Source organism: Artemia franciscana, chromosome 3 (assembly GCF_032884065.1).
Source record: "Artemia franciscana chromosome 3, ASM3288406v1, whole genome shotgun sequence".
Classification (NCBI taxonomy): domain Eukaryota; kingdom Metazoa; phylum Arthropoda; class Branchiopoda; order Anostraca; family Artemiidae; genus Artemia; species Artemia franciscana.
The window spans coordinates 24,742,290-24,764,407 of NC_088865.1; the positions used below are offsets into that span (position 1 = coordinate 24,742,290).

A 22,118-nucleotide genomic window follows, 5' to 3' on the forward strand; every position below is an offset into this window, starting at 1 on the left:
ACATCGGCTTGAAAGAAAAAGACTATTAAAACAATTAAGTGCAGTCAAAAACTTCTGATTGGATCAGACAGATCATATGACAGGATTAATACAGTGCACGTAGAGTTGGACTTCTGGCGATTAGTGTTCAGTCAAATCTGGCATGCTTGAAAAAATACAGGGTTATTCTGAAACATGTCGGAATGGTGGAAAAAATATTGAAAATAGAAAAATGAACTTTGGATTGGCTTTAAAACAGATAAAAGGTCATAAAGAAAGTTAATTCTCTGATTGAATAAGTAAAAACCTTAGCAACAAAAAAAACTCAAATGTAAAAGTAAGGAGCCAAGTGAGTCAGTTGCAGACTTTTTTAATAAGAGAAATCAAAGCTCAATAAAAAGGAGCAGCAAGAGGGTCGTAAACGTGAATAAAGTAGATAGTCTTCTTACATAAATCATCACTGGAAGACCGAATCCAAGAAGGCATATCTATTATACAAAATCGAGTAATTATTTTTCTGTTTTCGTGCCATCTAGGAAGCCGGAGGAGGAATTTGCAATATCTGAAATAAGCCGCAAGTAGAGTATGGCTATTTTTTTTACGAAACAGACGAGACATGCCTGATAAAAACAAACGCACAGGGGCACAATAAGCATTATAAATTATGCACAAACTGTTGCGGTTGTAACGGCTTTTGTTTGGGGATATTTTTCCGTAAGCGACGCGTAGGTTTTTCACGGCTTGATTCACTAGGGATGAAAAGGTAGTGGAAAGTGTTGGACCGAAACACAGACCAAGCCAACTAACTAAAGAAGAACATGGCAGAATTGCAGTCCCAGCAACGAATGGAGCGACCACATAAGGGCTATTAAAACAAATAAACTCGCATTTAGACGCATTAACTGACAGTTCAATCTTAGATAGTTCTTTGGTTAATATAGTAAAATTGGAAAGCAATCCACAGCGAGTCCGAGCAACGAAAAGGACGTCGTCTGCATATGCAATAGAAGACAAACCAATATTACCGTAAGAAACAGAACTTTTAAGGGGACGCAGGGACGATGCAAGCGCACATCTAAATATGCTAGAAGACAATACGGCAGAAGTTGCAACCTATCCATTTCTAGCAGCAGTTTTCACACCATGAAGTGGCAAAAACCATGAGACTAAGTCGAAAATCTTCTGAGAAAAAAGGAATAAAACAAGAGCTAAGAGCTCATATGGCACTTGTGACGAAGTCGGAAGAGCCAAGAGCTCATATGGCATGAGCTCTAGCAAAATTATAAGAATCAATAGATTAATTAAAAAGAAAAATCGGGGGCTTAATGACGGTTGGCATTTAAAATAAGAGCTCTGAGACACAGGGTCCTTTTAAATATCAAAATTCATTAAGATCCGATCACCCACTCGCAAGTTAAAAATACCTCATTTTTCTAATTTTTCCTCCTCCCTTCTCCCTTACCCCCAGATGGTTGAATCGGGGAAATCAACCTAATCGAGTCAATTTGTGCAAGTCCCTGATACGCCTATCAATTTCCATTGTCCTAGCACGTCCAGAAGTACCGGACTCGCTAAAGCACTGGATTCCCCTAACTACCCCAAAGATAGTAGATCCAGTCCGGTTTCGTCAATCACGTATCTACGACATTTGCTTATTCTACCCACCAAGTTTCATTCCTATCTCTCCACTCTAAGCGTTTTCCAAGATTTCCGGTGTCCCCCTCCAACTCTCCCCCGATGTCACCAGAACTGGCCGGGGTTGAAAACAAGAGATCCGAGACATGAGTTCCTTCTTAATATCAAATTCAAAAATACCTCACGAACGGTCACCCGCTCTTAAGTTAAAAATACCTCAATTTTTGTAATTTTTCCGATTAACACCCCCTCAAACTCCCCCAAAGAGAGCAAATCCATTTCAGTTATGTCAATCACGTATCTAGGACTTGTGCTTATACTTCCCACCAAGTTTCATCCTGATCACTCTGTTTTGAAAGATTTCCGGTCCCCCCCCAAATCCCCCCAATGACACTGGATCCGGTCGGGATTTCAAACATGAGATCTGAGTTACGAGGTCCTTCTAAATATTAAATTTCATCCGATGAAATTCAAGATCCGATTACTCCTTCGTCAGTTAAAAATACCTCATTTTTTCTATTTTTTCAGAATTAGCCCTTCCCCCAACTCCTCAAAAGAGAGTGAATTCGTTCTGTTTATGTCAATCACGTATCTAGGACTTGTGCTTATTTTTCCCACTAAGTTTCATCCCGATCCCTCCACTCTAAGCATTTTCCAAGGTTTAAGGTTTCCCCCTCCAATGTCACCTGGTCCGGTCGGAATTTAAAATAAGAGCTCTGAGACATGATATCCTTCTAAACATCAAATTTAATTAAGACCCGATCTAATTTTTCCAAATTAACCGTCCTCCCACTCGCGTGTGCCATACAAAGTAATTCTTCTCTGGGGATGGAATATTTGGTTGAAGGTTGGCTTCAGTATGACTTATTTTGGAAAAGGGTTATTTTTAGGCTTTGGGCAAGCCATGGGTGGAAAGTAGTTATAGACCCTACTAAACTGAAGGAAAACTCGACTTTCTTAAAACTTGAAACCACCTACCCCTCGCCAAAAATTATATAGGACTTGTGATATCAGAGCTCGATATGAGCCCTGATTCTAGTCATCTTTGGTCTAGCTTTCATTTGGATCCGTTGCTCCATTCGCACGTTATACTAAATTAAAACAAAAGCTTGACTTTTTCAGCACTTAAAACCCACTCCCCCTCGTTCTATTTGAGCTAGGGTTTTCATCTCAAAACTTGATGCCTGCCACGGTCTTAGGCACCTTTGGTTCAATCTTCACTGAGATCCATCGATCTCTCGCAAGTTACACTGAATTAAATGAAAAACTCAACTTTTTTAGCACTTAAAGCCCCCTCCCCCTAATTAAGCAAGGGTCTTCATTTCCAAACATTGTGTCTTATGGTTTTGGCATCTTTGGCTTGACTTTCATTGAGATCCATTACTTCATTCGCAAGTTAAACTGAGTCAAACAAAAAACTCAATTTTTTAGCACTTAAAGCCCCCTTCCCTCGCCCTAATTAAGCTTGGGTCTCCATCCCAGAACTCAAGGCTAAATACTCTTAGGCATTTTATTCAATTTTCATCGAAATTCATCTCTCCATTTGCAAGTTCCAGTGAATTAAATGAAAAACCCGAATTTTTTTAACACCTAAAGCCCCATCGCCCTAATAAAGCTCAATTTTAATCCAAATAGTTCAATTTTAATACAAATCTGATTGGCGGTTCTCCCGCTATACTCGATTGCACAGATGGGCGGACAAACAGACAGATCTCAAAAACCTATCTTGATGGATATTTTCCACCATCCAAATAGGTGATGATGCCTGGATGATGATATGCTATTGTTTTCTTTTTTTGGATCCAGTGAGCCAACATGGCTACCTAAGTCCGTCCGTCTGTGTAATCACGTAAAAGGGGAGAACCGCTGGTTGGATTTGGATGAAAATTTTGATGGCCAGATTTGGTGCCAAGGATCATGAGACTCATCAAGTTGAAAGATGAAGACCCTAGCTCAAATAAAATAGGGGGGAGAGGGCTTTACGTGCTATAAACAGTTTTTCGTTTAATTCAGAGTAACTTGCGACTGGAGTAATGGATCTGAATGAAAATTGAACTAAAGAGGCCTAAGACCATGACACATATCAAGTTTTGAGATAAAGATCCTAGCTCAAAATTAACAATGGGGATTGGGTTTTAATTCCTGAAAAATTTAAGTTTTCTGTTTAATTTAGTATAACTTGCAAATGGAGTAACGGATCCGAATGAAAACTAGACCAAAGATGCCTATGATCAGGGCTCATATCAAGTTCTGGTATCGCAAACCCTATCTCAAATAGGGCGATGGGGAGAGGGTTTTAAGTCTTAAGAAAGTTGAGTTTTCCTTTAATTTAGTAGGGCTTATAACTTATGAATGGAGTGACAAATCTGAAGTCAGATTTGTCTGAATACCTGAATTTGCTGGAACAAATTTGACAAAATATCACTGCATTGGATCCAGCTAGAATTCCCTTGACTTGTTTATTGCAGACAACGTTTAGATGGGCAAAGATTCATAGCTTCAGTAGTTTTACCAATAATATGGTCCTGAAGATGATGAAATGGTAGAAATCTGGTTCAGTTGACGAGATGACAAACCTTAAACACTAATGTCAGAAATATAAGCCCAAATAGACTACAGTATGCAACATTTAGCACAAAACCAGGGATTTTAGCTCACTGTCGACCAGTGAACTGTGAAATAATTTCAATTTTCTTTGTTATATAACTTTAAAACAAAAATTAAACCAAGTGTTAATCATACTATAATTTTTTTCGTCAAAAACAAACACCTTATTTCCTATCCAAAAACAGGGTATGGAACTATATCTGAGTTTATTCTAAATCTAAAGGGTGATGTTTTCTTGTACATTACCAAAGCACACACACACAAAAGCTATATCTGAGTTTTTTTTTTCGTAATCTTACTTAAGTATCAAGTAATAAGTACACCCTAGAGTTTTTACTTAAGTACAAGTACAAGTAACGGAAAATTTTACTTAAGTAGTACTTCGAGTAAAAGTACTTCAAGTAAGTGACAGCACTGATGCTAAGGACATTAGTCAAACTTTCAGAAAACGTTGAGGATGGGGTTGAACTGAATCAGAACACACCAGGCACATATAGGCTATCATTTTAATATAAATTAAACTGTAAATCCGTATCCATTAGTTTTTTTTCAATAATCTTGGTTATAATGGCATATTTTCGCAATATTATGAAAAATGGAAATATTCAGCTCAAAATAGAGATTGCTTTCAGTAAAGCACAAATTATGCCCTGGTCTTGAAAAGTCATAGAGGGCGTCATTACCTCGTCTTAGTGTCTGCTTGGTTCTATATTTTGTAATTTCTGCTCATTTTGGGTTTCATTTATTATCTTTTGTAATTTATAGTAGTTTTACGCTTTAAAAACTATTTGACTAAACCTCTTCTCATTTTTAATACTACCACCCCTTTCTAAACTTTTTGTAACGACATACTTTTTATCTACCAGATTCAATTGGGCTACACATAATCAATTTCTTAGAAACTGTTGCATTTCGTTCTACAATTAAACAAAATGAAAATTGTCCTCCTTTTACCATTGGTTCACTTCATTTTTATTGTACTTAAATAAAAAAAAAACAAGTTTTTAACGGAAAGTAAGGAGCGGTATTAAAACTTAAAACCAACAGAAATTACTTCGTATATGAAAGGGGTTGCTTCCTCATCAACGCCCCACTCTTTACGGTAAAGTTTGACTCTTTCTCTTAACTCTACTTTTTAAAACAGTTAAAACTTTAGCGTTAAGAGTGGGGCGTTGATGAGGAAGCAGTCCCTTTCATATACGAGGTAATTTTTGTTCGTTTCAAGTTTTAATGCCGCTCTTTACTTTCCGTTAAAAAAATTTGTTTTTTTATTTAATTTCTGAACGTTTTTGAATCAATGCATGTTTTGATTTTGGCTCTCCGAAGATGAATAATTAAAACGAAATTTGCATATTTATTTTTTTGCTAAATGGATTTCTCATAGTTTTGATCGAATTATTTTGAGAAAAAAGGAGCGGGGCCCTCCGATTTTTTGGTTACTTAAAAAGGCAACTGGAACTTTTAATTTTTTACGAATGTTTTTATTAGTAAAAGATATATGTAACCTATAAGTTAGCTTACGTAACGAATTTCTGTATTCTCATGTCTTTACTACGTATATGAGGGGGTTCCCCCCTCGTCACTACCTCACTCTTTACATTAAAGCTTAAATTTTGTCCCAATTTCTTAAGAATGACCCCTGAATCACAAAAGCCGTAGAATAAATAGTTGAAATCACTAAAAATACTTTAGCGTAAAGAGCGGGGTATTAGGAAGAGATGAGCCCATCATATGCGTAATAATTTCTGTTCGTTTTATGTTTTAATACTTCTTCTTACTTCCAGTTGAAAAAACTCTTTTGTATTTATTTATTCATTTTTTTAAATAATGCTAGAAAATCCTGCGCTCCCTTCATGAAAATTTTCTTCGCCCATGACAAATTCCTCCAAGGAAAGTTCCTCCAACATATCCTCCTCTTCTCACCCCCCCTCGACCTAAAAATCCCCCTGAAAACGTATGTACACTTCCAAATACATATTACTATATGTAAGCACTGGTCAAAGTTTGTAACTTGTAGCCCCTCCCACGGGGACTGTGGTGCAGTAAGTCGTCCCCAAAGACATAGTTATAAGGTTTTTCGACTACGGTGAATAAAATGACTGTATCAGAATTTTGATCCGTTGACTTTAGGAAAATAATTAGCGTGGGAGGGGGCCTAGGTGCCCTCCAATTTTTTGGTCACTTAAAAAGAAAACTAAAACTTTTTATTTGCGTTAGAATGAGCCCTCTCGCAAGATTCTAGGACCACTGGGTCGATACGATCACCCCTGGGGAAAAAAAACAAACAAACAAATAAACACGCATCCGTGATCTGCCTTCTGGCAAAAAATACAAAATTCCACATTTTTGTGGAGCTTGAAACTTTACTGAAGGTTTCTCTGATACGCTGAATCTGATGGTGTGATTTTTGTTAAGACTCTACGACTTTTAGGAGTTGTTTCCCCCTATTTTCTAAAATAAGGCAAATTTTCTCAAAATCGTAACTTTTGATGGGTAAGACTAAACTTGATGAAACTTATATATTTAAAATCAGCATTAAAATGCGATTCTTTTGATGTAGCTATTGGTATGAAAATGCCATTTTTTTTAGTTTTGGTTACTATTAAGCCGGGTCGCTCCTTACTACAGTTCGTTACCACGAACTGTTTGATTGAACACTTTTTTCACAACTAATAGAAATCGAAGAATCTAAAGTTCTAGCGCTTTTTTAAAACTATCGCTTGAATTATACGACAAATTCTCTACAAAGCATGCTTTTTAACATCAAAATCCTCCCCCACTGATTTTTGAGTCAAAGTAAATCAAATGAAAGCAAAACGAAACTTTTTTTGGGGGGGAGGAATATTTAATTTTGGATGTGCACTATCTTTGTGGGCCTGTGACCGTAATTGATCTAAACTGCTTCCCATGAATTGTGAAAATTGGAGTGTAGAATCTTGTTTTGAAACTTCAATTACCCCCTCTACTTTTTTTTCACCCTTCAAAAGATTATACAGCTATTCATCCCCCGGTAAAAAAGTGTTTCATTTGCCGGCACAACATTCGGGTATCACTTCTGTTTACAAAAATGTCACGAAATAGAAAGTCATAGATCAAAGTCTAGTATTTTTTCAAAGATTTAAGCTACAAATGAATTCTTGTTGTAAGCCTACAAAAACTACAACGCTATTTTTGCTACAATCCTCTACCTCTCTCTTTGTGACAAATAGTTTTTTACTTCCTAGATATATCCCACATCTTAGAACATTTTTTTCTACTAGGAACTAAATAGGATTAATATTGGAGGGTTTCGAATCACAAGTTTCTTCATTTACAAGACAATCTCAGTGTGTTCTGATTTGAAGGTCTTGGTTTTGCGCGAATTTGATTAAAAAAGAAAGAAATCTGTTTCGTTAAATTGGTTAAGTTATATTTATACATGTCTGACTACTAGATCCTTTTGGCTCTTTAGAAAAAGGGTACATTGACCATCCAGCGAGAATTTCTTAGAATATCTGATTCTGAATTACGACCAGCAGCTATAACTTTCAGTCGTGTACGTTCCGGTACAGTCTCTTCTTGGAGAGTTGTCTCATTCACGTCGAGAAAATATTTCCGAGGTCGTAGTCTTCCAAGGTTTTTGTATTTTTACTTTAGTTTTTTTTTTCTGTGCTTCTGCACGGTAACCAAACTAAGTCCTCTTTTAGAACGTTACTTTACCATGTCTCACAAAGTACTTTTGAAAAACTGACTAGCCCAAGCTCTTCATTAATTTCATGCTATTCTTGTCATTCGAAATCTTTAACCGTAAAATAATTTGACAAACCACTCCTATTTGCGTAATATATTGAAACATTCACATGCAGGATCAATGTAGTCAAGTTGAAACGCTGAACGTTTTTTACCTGAAGGGCTGTTATACCCCTATTCAAATATTCAACCGTCGAGGAGTTTCCGATGTAAAAGTGATGGTAACAAATTGTAGCAGAAAAAAGGTAGATTGATGGAAATACATTTTTTAAGCTAATTAGAAAAAAAATTTAAATCAAGCTGTTGTTTAAAAAATCTCTACAAGTCTGTGTTAAGATTATCAAACTTGTACACACCATTTTCTAAGACAAGTTGAAATAGAATTTGTATCAAAAATCTTAATTCGGAAGGCCTTTAAAAAAAAAACAAAAAACAATAATAATAAAAGTAGCAAGCATTGAATATAGTGCTACTACCCTTATACGTCAGTTGTTGCCAGACATGGTAAAAAATCTTAACATGGAAGAGATAGCCGTAAGCTTTTCTATACCGGTCCCCCTTAAGAGGCTAGTTTAGCTAATCTCTCCTGACGTCTGGCATCGTCGCATATGCCAGAACCTCAAACGTAAATCTAAAATGGACTTTCATGCAAGCGAGAAAAATTGTGATTTAATGGTGCTAATAGACTTTGATTAGCGATGTCCCAGTACCCATATGATTTCTTTGATTTTTTTTTTCCATTATGCTGGTTGGCTTTTGGACATATAAATTCCCCTTGGGCTGTTCCCGGGTATTATTAGATTAATTCAGGACGATTATGTAACACAAGTCTCGTGGATTTCTCTTCTTCAAAATGACAAACCTGATGTTGGGAGCTTCAATTTATTTAATGGAGACCTTGAATGGTAACGAACCCTGAGCCAAGTGGATGGTATGCCAGTAGAAGCCAAGCCAAGCTGTAGCTCCAGCGAAAATTGATCAAACAAGGAAGACGGGAAGAAAAAGAATTTGGTGGTTTTGAAATTGGCGTTGTTTACTTTACGTTTTGTGTTAGGCGTTTTGACCTTTTACATTCTGACTAATATGACGAAGGGATGGCCATTTATTTTAGGAGGGAAAAGTCAGGGTCCTTGGCCCTCTTTATCAGAAAAATGCCTTTTTTTGTAAATTTAATTTCATTTCTCTTTAATTTCAATGCTTCAACCCAGGGTTTAGCTGTAACTAAATATCCTTTCACCGTGTTAATATTCTTCTTTGGTTAAGTGACTACGAGACATCTGGAAAGAATCTGGTAATTAGCTCACTTCTGAAAAATGCAGATGATTGTTGACTGATAAGAGGCATAAATGAAGCTTGGAGAAGCCGAGGGTAAATTTTGTGCTTGAATCTGAAGAGTCATTCATTTCCTTTGGTCGAAGCTTGCAAACTTCCGTGCGGGAGTCAAAGCACAAAGTATATTTTTTTTTGTTCTTTAGTCCTTTTGTGAAAAATGGGTTGAGAATAACTAAGCTTATTCTTTTTAATTTTAACTTCTTTTTTGACTAGCCTAGAGTTTGAGATAGGTTATTTGATTGACTAGAGTTTTGGCACAGGGAGAGGGTCCTGTATTATTTGAAATATCTTTCCTAAAAGAAATTAAGAGTTTCAGATGAATAATTTTGGGTTTGGTGACCTGGGCTCATACAGGTGCACCTCCGGTCGAATAATGTGGCACATACATACCACAGAAAGTATACTTATCGTATACCTTCTTGTTATCAGAAATCAACAAGGGCAGAACTCGTCAAATCCGTGACACGTGAGGGTTGATCGTGGCACCGTGGTTTCAGAGGACTTACACTAGTGGCTTCAGGACTGACCCGGGAAGCCCATTAGTTTACGAATATTCGTGGCAAAATAGTCCACAAGAGATAGTGACCCGTCTTGTCCGCAACACCATACCCTATTACCGTCAGTAGAGGTACTGGGGTGCTGTGCCAAATAACCAGGCGACACCAAGTAATTGCACTGGTGGTGCTCGGAGTAAATACTAGTTATGATTAAGATCACTTGCCGTTTTGGGGGTGTTTTCCACAATTCTTAAAAATCACATAAATTATCTAAGGCTCGTAGCCTTTGATAGGAAGCTTTGGAACATAAATTATTATCGAGGCTCCTTTTTAAGAGTTGAATGTAATCTTTGGTTAATAAGAACGTTTAACATAAGCCGACAATATTAAAATACCCCGTCAGAAAAAGTTTGCCTTTGTGAATATATTATATTTATGTTCGATTTGAGCATTTATTATAATTTCTGCTTTTTAGAGGTTTTATTGAGTTAATCCTAGTAATTCCTGTTGTTGAAAGATTAAATTGCTGATATGATGTTTACAGACATAACTTTATTTCTGCTCGTCTTAGATTTTAATTTACTGCTACAGCTACTAACAACTCACTGCAACATCAAGCCGTATGAGACCAACAAAGCAATGAACGCTCCTCCTCCATCTCTATCTATTCAAAGTCTCCCTATTTACATCCTCCAAAGAAGTTCCCATTTCCCTTAAATCTTCTCAGCCCATTCGGGGATGAGCTGCTTTTCGTTCGTTCCTAGGCGGTCAGCCGACGAGGATAAGGATCTTAACTTTCCCTTGAGAAACTTTTCTGGGAAAATATTTCCCATAAATTATGAATGAAAAACTGATCTGTTCGAAAAAGTGATTTTTTATACTAAAATAAAACTGAAAGCCAAATTTATTTACTAAGAAAATTAGTCTTAGAGCGGATGATTCATAATCCGTGTGGGGAATTAAATCCAAATGAGAGCTGTAGGATCAAAAAAAGGGAAAAAAGTAGTGCCGCTTTGGTTTTTCAATTTAATACAATTCAGTTGAATCTCTAACGAGTGACAAAAAAAGTATCGCCGTCGTTATGATACAAAATTAGAAGAAACGGACAAAGAAGAATTTTCTCATGACCGTGTTATTTATCAAACAAACTATATTAATCACCGAGTTACTCAGGATAATCATCACGTTGCTTTATATAATCCTCATATACTCAAAATATTTCAGTGTCACATTTTTGAATATATTGCCAGTATAGGTCCGGTAAAGTCTTTACGTAAATATATCAACAATGGACATGATTGCGCTTCTATAAAAAATTGTCCAAAAAAGCGGTGTTTGGTTAACAATGAAGCAGATATCTATGTGGAATGCCACTGCATTACACCAACTAAAGTATGGTGGTGACTATACAGTCACGATATCCATAAAAAGAGTCATGTCATTCAATGTTTAAATACTTATTACATAAAAAAAACTAGTTTTTCTAACTGAAAGTAAGGAGCGACATTAAAACTCAAAACGAACAGAAATTACCCCGTATATGAAATGGGTTGTCCCCTCTGCAATCCCTCGCTCTTTATGCTAAAGCTTTTAATTGTTTTAAAAAGCAGAATTCTGGTAAAGAGTCAAACTTTAGCGTAAAGAGCGAAGGATTGCGGAGGGGACAACCCATTTCATATACGGAGTAATTTCTGTTCGTTTTGAGTTTTAATGTCGCTCCTTACTTTCAGTTAGAAAAACTAGTTTTTTTTTATGTAATTTCTGAACGTTTTTGAATTAATGCATGTTTGATTTTGGCTCTCCACACATAAATTATTAAAATGAAATTTACATTTTAATTCCTTTTTTGGCTAAATGGCTTTCTCTTAGTTCTGATCAGACGATTTTAAGAAATAAGGGATGGGGAAGGAGGCCTAGTTGCCATGCAAATTTTCGGTTACACAAAAAGGCAACTATAAATTTTAATTTTTAACGAATTTTTTTATTAGTAAAAAATATACGTAACTTAAGAATTAACTTACGTAACAAACTTTTATATTCTTAAATTTTTATTATGTATATGAGGGGGTTTGTTCCCTCGTTAATACCTCGCTCTTTACACTAAATCGTAAGTTTTGTGCCGATTCTTTAAGAATGACCCCTGAATCAGAAAGGCCGTAGAATACATAGTTGAAATTACTAAAAATACTATAGCATAAAGAGCGAGGTATTTATCTCCTCCTAAATACCTCGCTCTTTATGCTAAAGTATTTTTAGAACCCCTCATATGTGTAATAATCTCTGTTCATTTTAAGTTTCAATGCTAGTCCTTACTTTTAATTGAAAAACTTTTCCAGGTTTATTTTTTCATTGTTTTTTTATATTAATTTTAGAAAATCCTGCGCCCTTTTCATTGAATTTTTCTTCCCCCATGACATATTTCTCCAAGGAAAGCTCCTCCCACATAGCTCCCTCCCCTCAACCCAACCCCCAAAACCAAAAAAAAATCCCTGAAAACGTCTGTACACTTCCCAATAACCATTATTATATGTAAACACTGGTCGAAGTTTGTAACTTGCAGCCCCTCCCCCAGGGACTGTGGGGGAGTAAGTCATTCCCAAATACATAGTTATTATGGTTTTTGACTATGCGGAACAAAATGGCTATCTAAAAATTTTGATCTGTTGACTTTGGAGAAAAAATGAGCGTGGGAGGGGGCCTAGGTGCCCTCCAATGTTTTTGGTCAATTAAAAAGGGCACTAGAACTTTTCATTTCCGTTAGAATTAGCCCTCTTGCAACATTCTAGGATCACTTGGTCGATACGATGACCCCTGGGGAAAAAAAAAAAAAACAAACAAATAAACACGCACCCGTGATTTGTCTTCTGGCAAAAAATACGAAATTCTACATTTTTGTAGATAGGAGCTTGGAAATTTTGCTTTGGGGTTCTCTGATAAGCCAAATGCGATGGTGTAATTTTCGTTAAGATTCTGTGACTTTTAGGGGTTGTTTTCCCCTATTTTCTAAATTAAGACAAATTTTCTCAGGCTCGTAACTTTTGATGACAAAGACCTAATTTGATGAGACTTATATATTTAAAATTAGCATGAAAATCCGATTCTTTTGATGTATATTTTAGCATCAAAATTCCGTTATTTAGAGTTTCGTTTACTATTGAGCCGGGTCGCTCCTTACTACAGTTCGTTACCACGAACTGTTTGATTTACTGAGACATTGCTCAATGCAAGATATCAGCCAAATCCAAGAAGATCTGATAGATAGTGAACAACAAGGCTCGATGTTTGATGCGTATTCTTGACACAACAAGGCGTTGAAACAAATGAAAAAACCAGGAATTCCTCTATTATTGGGAAATGCATGAACACTTCAAATGGAATTCAAAAACGAGTATATGGGAGCAGCAAATCCATCAATTTTGTGTCATTGGTCGAATTCAAAATGTAAACTTTTTTTTTTAGCCTATCCCAAGTGCTTCTATTTGCAAGCTCTTCTCTATCATGTGAAGAATGTAACAAGTTTTTAACATCTAAAGTCTGTGACTAACATTCTTTGTGCCACGTACAAACAAACATGCCTGGCTCATGGCATTAACTTCTATTTTAAACAGTAATTTGATCCCCCTAGAAGAATCAGCACTTTCCCAAATGCCTTCTGTAGTATGAGCACGCTTTGCAAAGACTCTTGTTTTCGGAAACCCTGCAGATCCAAAAGGACTTAAGGGAAGATTCAAATTCATTGGACAAAGAATTTTATTCAGTAGGCTTTATGAATTATTATATTTGAAGATTGAAAGACCTTAATGATAAAAAAAAAAAACCTTTTTCTGTATTATCTTTGAACAACTCCTTTCTTTCTATGACATTTCCAGACCTAAGGGGCTCCTCCCCAATCACTCAATTTCAGGGACTTTTGGACAGTACATCATATTCAACATTGTTTTATTGGTCTTTAGCAGTGTTTTTTCTTTGCTCTTAGACACATTCCTTTAATAGTCCTAATCTTAAAAAAAAAAAATCATAACAAAATACTGCAACAGAACATTTTTAATGAAACAATATCACGTACAATATTACATATTATTAATATCAGTGAACAACGTTGGATGTTTAGAATCCCTTCCATAAATTAATTCGCCATGTTCTCTGTTGATAGTGCACTTATTTTCTTCTTTTACTTCGTAACCAGTTCAGTACTCATTATTCATGACTGAAACGGACCCCCCTCCCATCACTCAGGACTTTTAGACAAGACATACTATTAAACTTCATTCTACTACCCATTGCATTTTCGTACGCTCTTGTTAAACCATAATGATAAGAATCTTTGACTTGTTATTTTTGAAAAAGTCCTGTATTTCTTTTAAACTTACAGACCTAAAGGATCCCTCCCCCCATCAATCTATTTCTGTGACTTTTAGACTCCACATCCTATTGAACCTTCGTTTACTGCTTACTAACATCGTTTTTACACTTTCCTAAAGTGGTTTGTCACCATAATAACAAAAAATCTTTATTTTTATTATTTTGAGCAATTCCTGTCTTTCTTTGACATTTCCAGACCTAGGGCTCCTTCCCTATCACTCGGTTTCAGTGACATTAGACCACAGAACGTATTCAGCGTCGTTGTATTTGTCTGTAACATGGTTTTTCTTTACACTTTGTTACATTCCTTCAATAGCCCTAATCTCAAAAATAAAAAGAATGATAACAAAATACTGAGAAAGAAAGTTTTTGATTGAACGATATCACGGACAATATTGCATATCATAAACATCAGTGAGCAGCGTGGGGTGTTTAGAATCCCTCCATAAAATAATCTACCATATTCTCTCTTGACAGTGCAGTTATTATCTTCTCTTATTTCGTAACCATTGCAATATTCATTATTCGATTTTAAACCATACACAATTCTTATTGTGGTTTCATATACAAGCTCGTTTATCATTGCATAATCGTCAATATTGGATTCAATTAGTGGGCCTTTTACTACACCATCAATACGACTATTAATCTTTGCCGGCCCTTCGCTTTTCAGCATTTCATCTTTATTTTCATTAAAGATATTATCTGCAAATTCTCTTTTTATTTTACTTGAGATTTCAATATCTATTATTACATTATTTATATATAGCTTTTTATTCCGATATGCAGATAAAATATGGCTTTTGAAACTGATAAAGTAGTATGACTGTCTTCTTCTAGCCTTTTTATCAATGTTGATACCAGAAAAATGACGGTACGATTTATCAACTGGTAACTTTTTACCAGCAGCAATAGAGAAGCTTGCCCTACCAGTCAGCCAGTACTTTTAGACTTGCATTATCCTTGAGCAAGAACTTTTTCGGAGACATTATTTTTAAATATCCACCACCCAGCCCTTGGAATCATTTCGCTATTCTAAAGAAATTTAATTTCTTACTTCCATGACAATGCACACATATATTTCGAATAAGTTTCCCATTAGTACTTGTTTCATAGTTGAGATGAGTATTCATTCCACGATAACTTTATTATGTAAACACACCGTCTTAAGCCAATTCATCTTCCCTTTTCTATTTTCCCTCATATTGATGTAAAAAAACTAACTCACACTTCACGAAAAAAATATTCTCTTACTCTGGATACTCGTTTAAGGCGATAGTTTATTGGTTCCTTAGATAGACGGGGGTTAAATGACTACCAAAAGACGAAGACGGCTGAACGAGATTTTCTCAAGTCAAAACATGGAAAGGCTCTTTTTCAAAAGTTAGAAGGATGCAAGTGGAATTTTTTTCATGGGATTTTTGCCCCTTCTAAACTAATTTTACCCCTTTTAAGCTAGTTTTACTTCTTTTAAAATTACTTTAGCTGAAGTTGGTGAACCAATTCTAGCTCTTTGAAAGAGAACTCTTTGCACATTTTTGACTTTGGAAAAATCTCTGTTACCCGTCTCCGTATTTTGACATTCACTATACCCCTGCGTCCCTAAGAAGCGAATAGTTGATCACCTGAAGAGGGTACCTGGAGAAAAAATAATATGTTTCTTTACAGCACTGTGAGTTAGTTTGTAAACAGCAGTGTGTGAGACAATAGAAAAAGGATGATAAATAGCCTCAAGAAAGTGTGTTTACAAGATAAAGATGTCCTAGCATTGAATGCTAATAAGGATGAATATCTGAACTAAGAAACGAACACTAATGGAAACCTAATTTGAAATGTATGTGTGCATTGTCACGGAATCGCCAACTTAATATAAAGTAAACCTCAAAGGGTTAAACTAGTTTACAAGGGGTAAAAGGTATAAACCCCATGAAAAAAATCAATTTGCATCTTTCCCACTCCTTGAAAGTAAAAAATTCGCACGTGTCTGATTTTATAAAAATTCCATTTACCCGCCTCTGTCTTGTGATGGCTATTGAACCCCTACCTTTCTAAGGAACTTTAAACAGGTATCCGGAGTAAAAAATTATTTGTTTTCGCGGAGCATGAGTAATTTTCTAAACAGCAGTGTGAGAGACAATAGAAGAAGGAAGATGAATTGCCTCAAGAAAGTGTGTATACATTATAAAGTTATTGCAATATCGGTAAATTAAAGATGAATATCTGAACTACAAACCAAGCACTGACGAAAATATTATTGGGAATGTATGCGTGCAATGCCATTAAACCGCCAACTTAACCTAAAGTAATCTTAAAAGGTGTAAAACTAGCTTAAAAGGGATAAAAGTTGCAAATCCCATGAAAAAATTCTTTTGTATCTTTCAAACTTTTTGAAAAAACCTTCACTGTTTCTGATTTTGGAAGAATCCCGTTCAGATGCCTTCGTCTTTGGATAGCTATTCAGTCCCTGCCTATTTAAAAAACCAATAAGCTGCCGCCTTAAACGGGTACCCGAAGTACGAGAATCTTTTTTATCGAATCTTTTACAAACACAAACTTGTAAAAAAATGAAGTAAAATAAATTATAAGTATTTTCCAGCGAAAAAATATAAAAATGAATAATAACAAAATTTAAGAGAGGGAATACCTGAGCTCTCTGCGACACAATGAGAGTTTTAATTTGATAACCAGATCATTATCTTGTGTATTATTAGCTCAGATTTAAATTTAGAAAAACATGCGCTGTATAGAACACTTCCCTAAGATTAGGTCTGTGTACTTAAACTAGACTATTGCTGAGGCAGAGGTAACATAATACTTGAAATTGAACTCGTAGAAGATAGAGATATTCCATCTTGAAAAGGAAAATTAGAAAGAAATACATAGATACAATATATTTCTATCGGATGGATACAAGAGAGCATGTGGCACTACCTCTTAAAAAAGAAGACCACGGTGCAGCATGTGACGAGTAATCCCCTAAAAATTATGTCAGAAAGGTGGGCCATCCAGGGAGAGCTAGAGACCCTTGAAATGTGATATGGAACAACCAAAGCCTTCGTACCCATGAAAAAAAAAGACTTTCCTTGTTGTTGTGGGTGGGGGAATGTAAGTTTCTTGCGCAGGGCGTCCGACAATGGTGATTTCAATTATGTATTTTTTATTTCAATCCGATGCCATTTTTGATGTATATCTGGTTCTTTTTTAAATTCTTGTAAATATGCTTTCAAAATAACATTTTATTATTAAGATTAGTCAAATGTTTTTCTCACTGGATAGATTTATGACTAAGTTTTTTTTAATGTATGATTCCTAAGGGCGATGGCTCAGTCTTTACTGGGTTGTAGCTATCGCTAGAGCCATAATTATTGATTACCTTTGAAGTGCAATCTTTTTTTGTTCTTGTTTTGCTGTGACAAGTAAAAAGACACTCCTCAAAATAAAAATTGTTTTTATTCAAGCAAAACTGACGCTCCTATCTTTATAATGCTTCCTGTTAAAGATAATTTCTGTCCCCTAATCTTCTTTTGGTAATGCCTGTTCATTTTAAACTTGAAATATTATTTGAACATATTTCCAATCGTCCTATGTTTAGTGTAGCCCTTTATTTTTCTTTGAGTAATTTCTTTTTTTAAAGCTATTTTTTAATTAATCGTGTTTTAATTCAAGCTGGCAAGCAACTGAACTTTTCATCTAAATTCCATGTTTAAAAGATTGAGAAATAGGCATATACAACCAAATACCAGGCTTTAATTGGCAAAAAAAACAAGTAAAAAAGAAATGCAACTCCAAAAATATCACCATAATACCATTAGTTTTTTAATATATCTTACCAAATAATTATTTACGAAATGTGTTGTAAAGAATTTCACAGTTTATCCTGGTACATATACAAGTAAGACCGAACCATGGCAGGGTACCGATGATCAAAAAAGAGTCAACCAAAGAGATAGTGCACATTAAATAGATCAAAAGCAGTATCAGACAAACACATAATACCAAGGAATAATAACAGCGCAAGGGATAATAATACACGAAGATAAAAATATAAGCATTAAAGTAATACCTATTACAGGAATATATGGTGAGGAAGAAACTACCTTTGAAACTAATGAAAAATCATTTCTTGATTTCGATTGAAAATGGATAGAACTAGCAAACTTGTTAGGATATTCATTAATTATACCAGGAGTTTTAGACTGTTAAGCAATTGAACTCGATTCAAACAAGCATTCGACCCAAGTTAACGCGTTTTATCCAAAGAGAAATCCGTAAAAGCGCATTATAGTCATTTTATCCCATTTTTGACAATTTACATTATATGTGTTTTGTCAAATATGTTGTTTTGTCATCCGATATGTCTGATTTTCTAGTCACTCAAGCTTAAAAACATTTCTTTAAAAGAAAATTTAAGCTTTTCTGAGACTTCCGATCAGACGAAGCTAAATTCTCAGCTTTTTTTTAGGCTAATTAAATTACGTAAACATTTGTGAAAGCTCATTGGTAAATATATTCTAGGACCAATTTTGCTATACATGACTTATGAAACAAAGAAGAGAAAATATAATAAATGAAAAATAAAACAAAAAGCAGAGAAAAACGAGGGTAGTACCAGCTGGTGGAACAACATGAAGAGATAATGAGCAAATAGTTTGACAAGGACCTCCGCCAAGGCGCCCTCAATGCCAAAAAACAACAAAATAACAAAACAAAATCGAATCTTTTGAAGTAGAGTACATGAGAGACAAATAGACACTCAAGTCTATTTGTCTCTCGGGTAGTCTACTTCAAAAGGTTAGGTTCTTTTTTTGTGTGTTTTTGTTGCTCTTTTAGGCACTCAGCATGACTTGGTGGGAGTCCTTGTCGAAATATTTGTTTATTATCTCTTCATATTGTTCCAATCAGCTGGCGCTACCCTCATGTTTCACTTATTGTTTTTTTTCATTTATTATATTTTCTCTTCTTTGTTTTACAATTTTATTGTATATTTGAAAGATAGGAAACAACCGTGATATGATATTTTTCCTCAATGCTTCTTGTGTTGAAAAACTTATGTTGTAAAAATTATGTCTCTAAATTTAGATAAAAAACCAATCCTGAGATATAAAACTAAAAGTCTAAACACAGGTCAATTATATATTTTAGTCTTATGCTCACTGTAATATAATTATTCATAGTAGCTAATATGTTCACTTTCATAGAAATATCTACCTTGCAGCAATCAATCTCGAACAAAAGTCTTACGATTATTCTATCATTTTTTTTTTAAATTTAGTCGTCTCATAATAAAGGTCATTTTAGAAGTAATTAGCATCACCTGAGTAAAAGACAAAATAAGAAAACTCAAATCGAGAAATTGAAATCCAAGATTTCTATTTTTATGAGAAAAAATTCCATGTCTTTTAGCTCTTGAAAATGTAATTTTTCTGAGCAAAAAACTAACACTCCGATAAAACTAGGCTATGCATTAATATGGATATTATTAAAATTATTCGAGAATAAACATCCCAAGCTATTAGTTAATTCACTTACTTTCAAATGTATGTTTTTAAAAAGGCCAAATTGAGTATTCTATTCTGTTATATTTGTCCCTTTAGTTGACTACTGATATATCAATATAGTTCTTATTTTCTTCTGACAAAATATAACCACTTTTATTTCTTAATTTTAACATATCCCTATTAACCTGAATTTCCTCAATGGCCCTATTGAACATAACGAAAGTGTTACCCTAATGATTGTTCTATTTCTCAATGATCAGATGCAAATAAAGTGGGTGTTACAACGCTTGGTTGGGCTTGTTTGTAAGCAAGAAAAGTTTTTGCTTGTTTCCTTTTATGATTCACTGTGACAACAAAGGAGAGAATTTACACAAGGAAAAAAATAATCGAGAAAAACAAAAATAAAAGAATTATATAGAAATAATTCTATAGCAACCTGAAAAAAAAATTGTAGAAAATCCCTATTTTCAAATAGGAATGGACCTAAAATGCAGCCAGGGGACAAAAACGTTTTCATTATTATTGACTTTATCAATCAGGTACGGAAAAAAAAAGAAACCATAGAACCAAAAGTAAAATAGAACCAATTAATAGCGGAAAGCTTAACTCAAACGTCAAATTACGGTACTGCAAATATTTAACGAAAAACAAATTATAATTTAGTCCTGATTGGCAATTTCACAAATTGCAAAGCCATTTTGAAACTTTCAAACGTGGAATATCAGTTGTTATTTTTCATGTTAAAATACTACTTCAGTATTTTTAGTTTAACAAAAACTTTATTAATGTAGCAAATTAATTGGTTGATTGATGAAATTGACGAATAAGTGACAAACGGACTATCATGATATGAACATATTTTGGTAACTAATCGATAATTTATTAAAATCTTAAAACTAATGCTTAATGCTCGTGAAAACCAAAAGCTTGATATAGCGATATTAGAAAAATCAAAACCATGATCCGGAAACATTCCTGAAAATATTTTATGCACTTTTATGATTTTATATACAGTGTGTTCATCAACTATTTGCAATCTTAGTTCAAACTTGAACTCGAAAGTTAGATTCTTAACTTTAAAAAATTAATCCTGACCAATAAAATTTCGCTCTAAAAGTCTGAATATTTAAAAAACTCTTCTAAAGATTAATTGAAAATTTGTTGAATTTCTTCCAAAGACTTTCCTTTTGTTTCAGGTACAAGAAAAAGCACAAAGAAACCAGCCAAAATAGTAAAACCAGCAAAAAGCCAAAACACACCATACATCTGAATAGCGCCTACTAACATATCAAACATAAATGTAATAATAAAAGCAAGAGTCCAATTACAACTGGAGACGAGTGAGCTGGCCAACCCCTTAACATGTCCAGGTAAGATCTCTCCCATTAAGACCCAAGGTAATGGACCAAAACCAAACGAAAAAAATATAATATAAATTATGAAAGAAACTAGAGGCAGCCATCCAAGATTTGCAGCTATGACAGGATCACTTTCTTGAAAATAGAAGAATACACCAAGAGTTACAAGGCAAATTGCCATTACAAAAGCACTAGAAATAAGCAAAATTTTACGACCTGCACGGTCAACTAAAACAGAGGAGATGACTGTTGCTGCAACTTGAACAACACCTACAATGCAAGACTGGATGTTACTGTCCATACCACCTCCTGAAGCGGAAAATATTACATTTAGATTAAACATTACCGCATTAATACCGCTAAACTGTTGGAAGAACATCAGAGAAATACAGATAAGAAAAGGTTTCAGTACAGATGATTCAAGCATATCGACGAATGTAACAGACCGCGCGTTTTGTTCTTCTACGGAGTATTTTATTTCTTCGAGTTCAGCATCAATGCTATATTGCCCACCCCGTAGCCATTGAAGGGCCTTCTTAGCACCACTTCTATCTTTTTTTAAAATTAAATAGACAGGACTTTCAGGTACAAACATCATTGCTATCATGAACATCAATGGTATGATTGCGGAAATAATGGATAGCCACCACCATGTCACAAAGGCACCTATAAAATATCCAAGAAGCAAACCTGTCACAACCAAGAGCTGATATCCAGAGCCTAGGAGTCCTCTTCGATTAGATGTGGCAATTTCTCCAACGTAAACTGGGGCTGCCACACTTGTTGTCCCACCCCCAAGACCACAGAGCAAACGGCCAGCAAGGATCATCGGAACATTATATCCAAATCCAACTAACAAAAATCCAAGAGTAAAAATTGGTGAAACGAATACGACTGTTGCTTTTCTTCCAATTTTGTTTATCGCAATACCGCCTCCAACTGCACCAATCAAAGCACCAACGTTGAGAATGGACCCAATAAGGGATATGTCTTTTGGAGATAAATTCATGGGAGGATTAGCCAATTGTGGGCTTGCTGGGGATGACCAACCAATAGCTGCACCAAGAGCCAATGCACCAAGGTTAGCTGAAAGACAAACGAAATCTCAATAAACAAACTTT

The 22,118-nt window shown here is 35.0% G+C and overlaps 1 protein-coding gene across 2 annotated transcripts in view; it reads right to left on the minus strand.

Moving 5' to 3' along the window:
• Positions 1–13,814: 13,814 nt before the first annotated feature.
• The window catches only part of LOC136025066 (facilitated trehalose transporter Tret1-like), a 36,287-nt gene continuing 27,983 nt past the window's right edge, over positions 13,815–22,118 (minus strand). For both annotated transcript variants that reach the window (XM_065700754.1, XM_065700755.1), the window contains one exon: positions 13,815–22,083. In XM_065700754.1, coding sequence (XP_065556826.1) covers positions 20,786–22,083 — 1,298 coding nt within the window. In that variant the 3' untranslated portion in view covers positions 13,815–20,785. The remainder of the gene's footprint in view (positions 22,084–22,118) is intronic.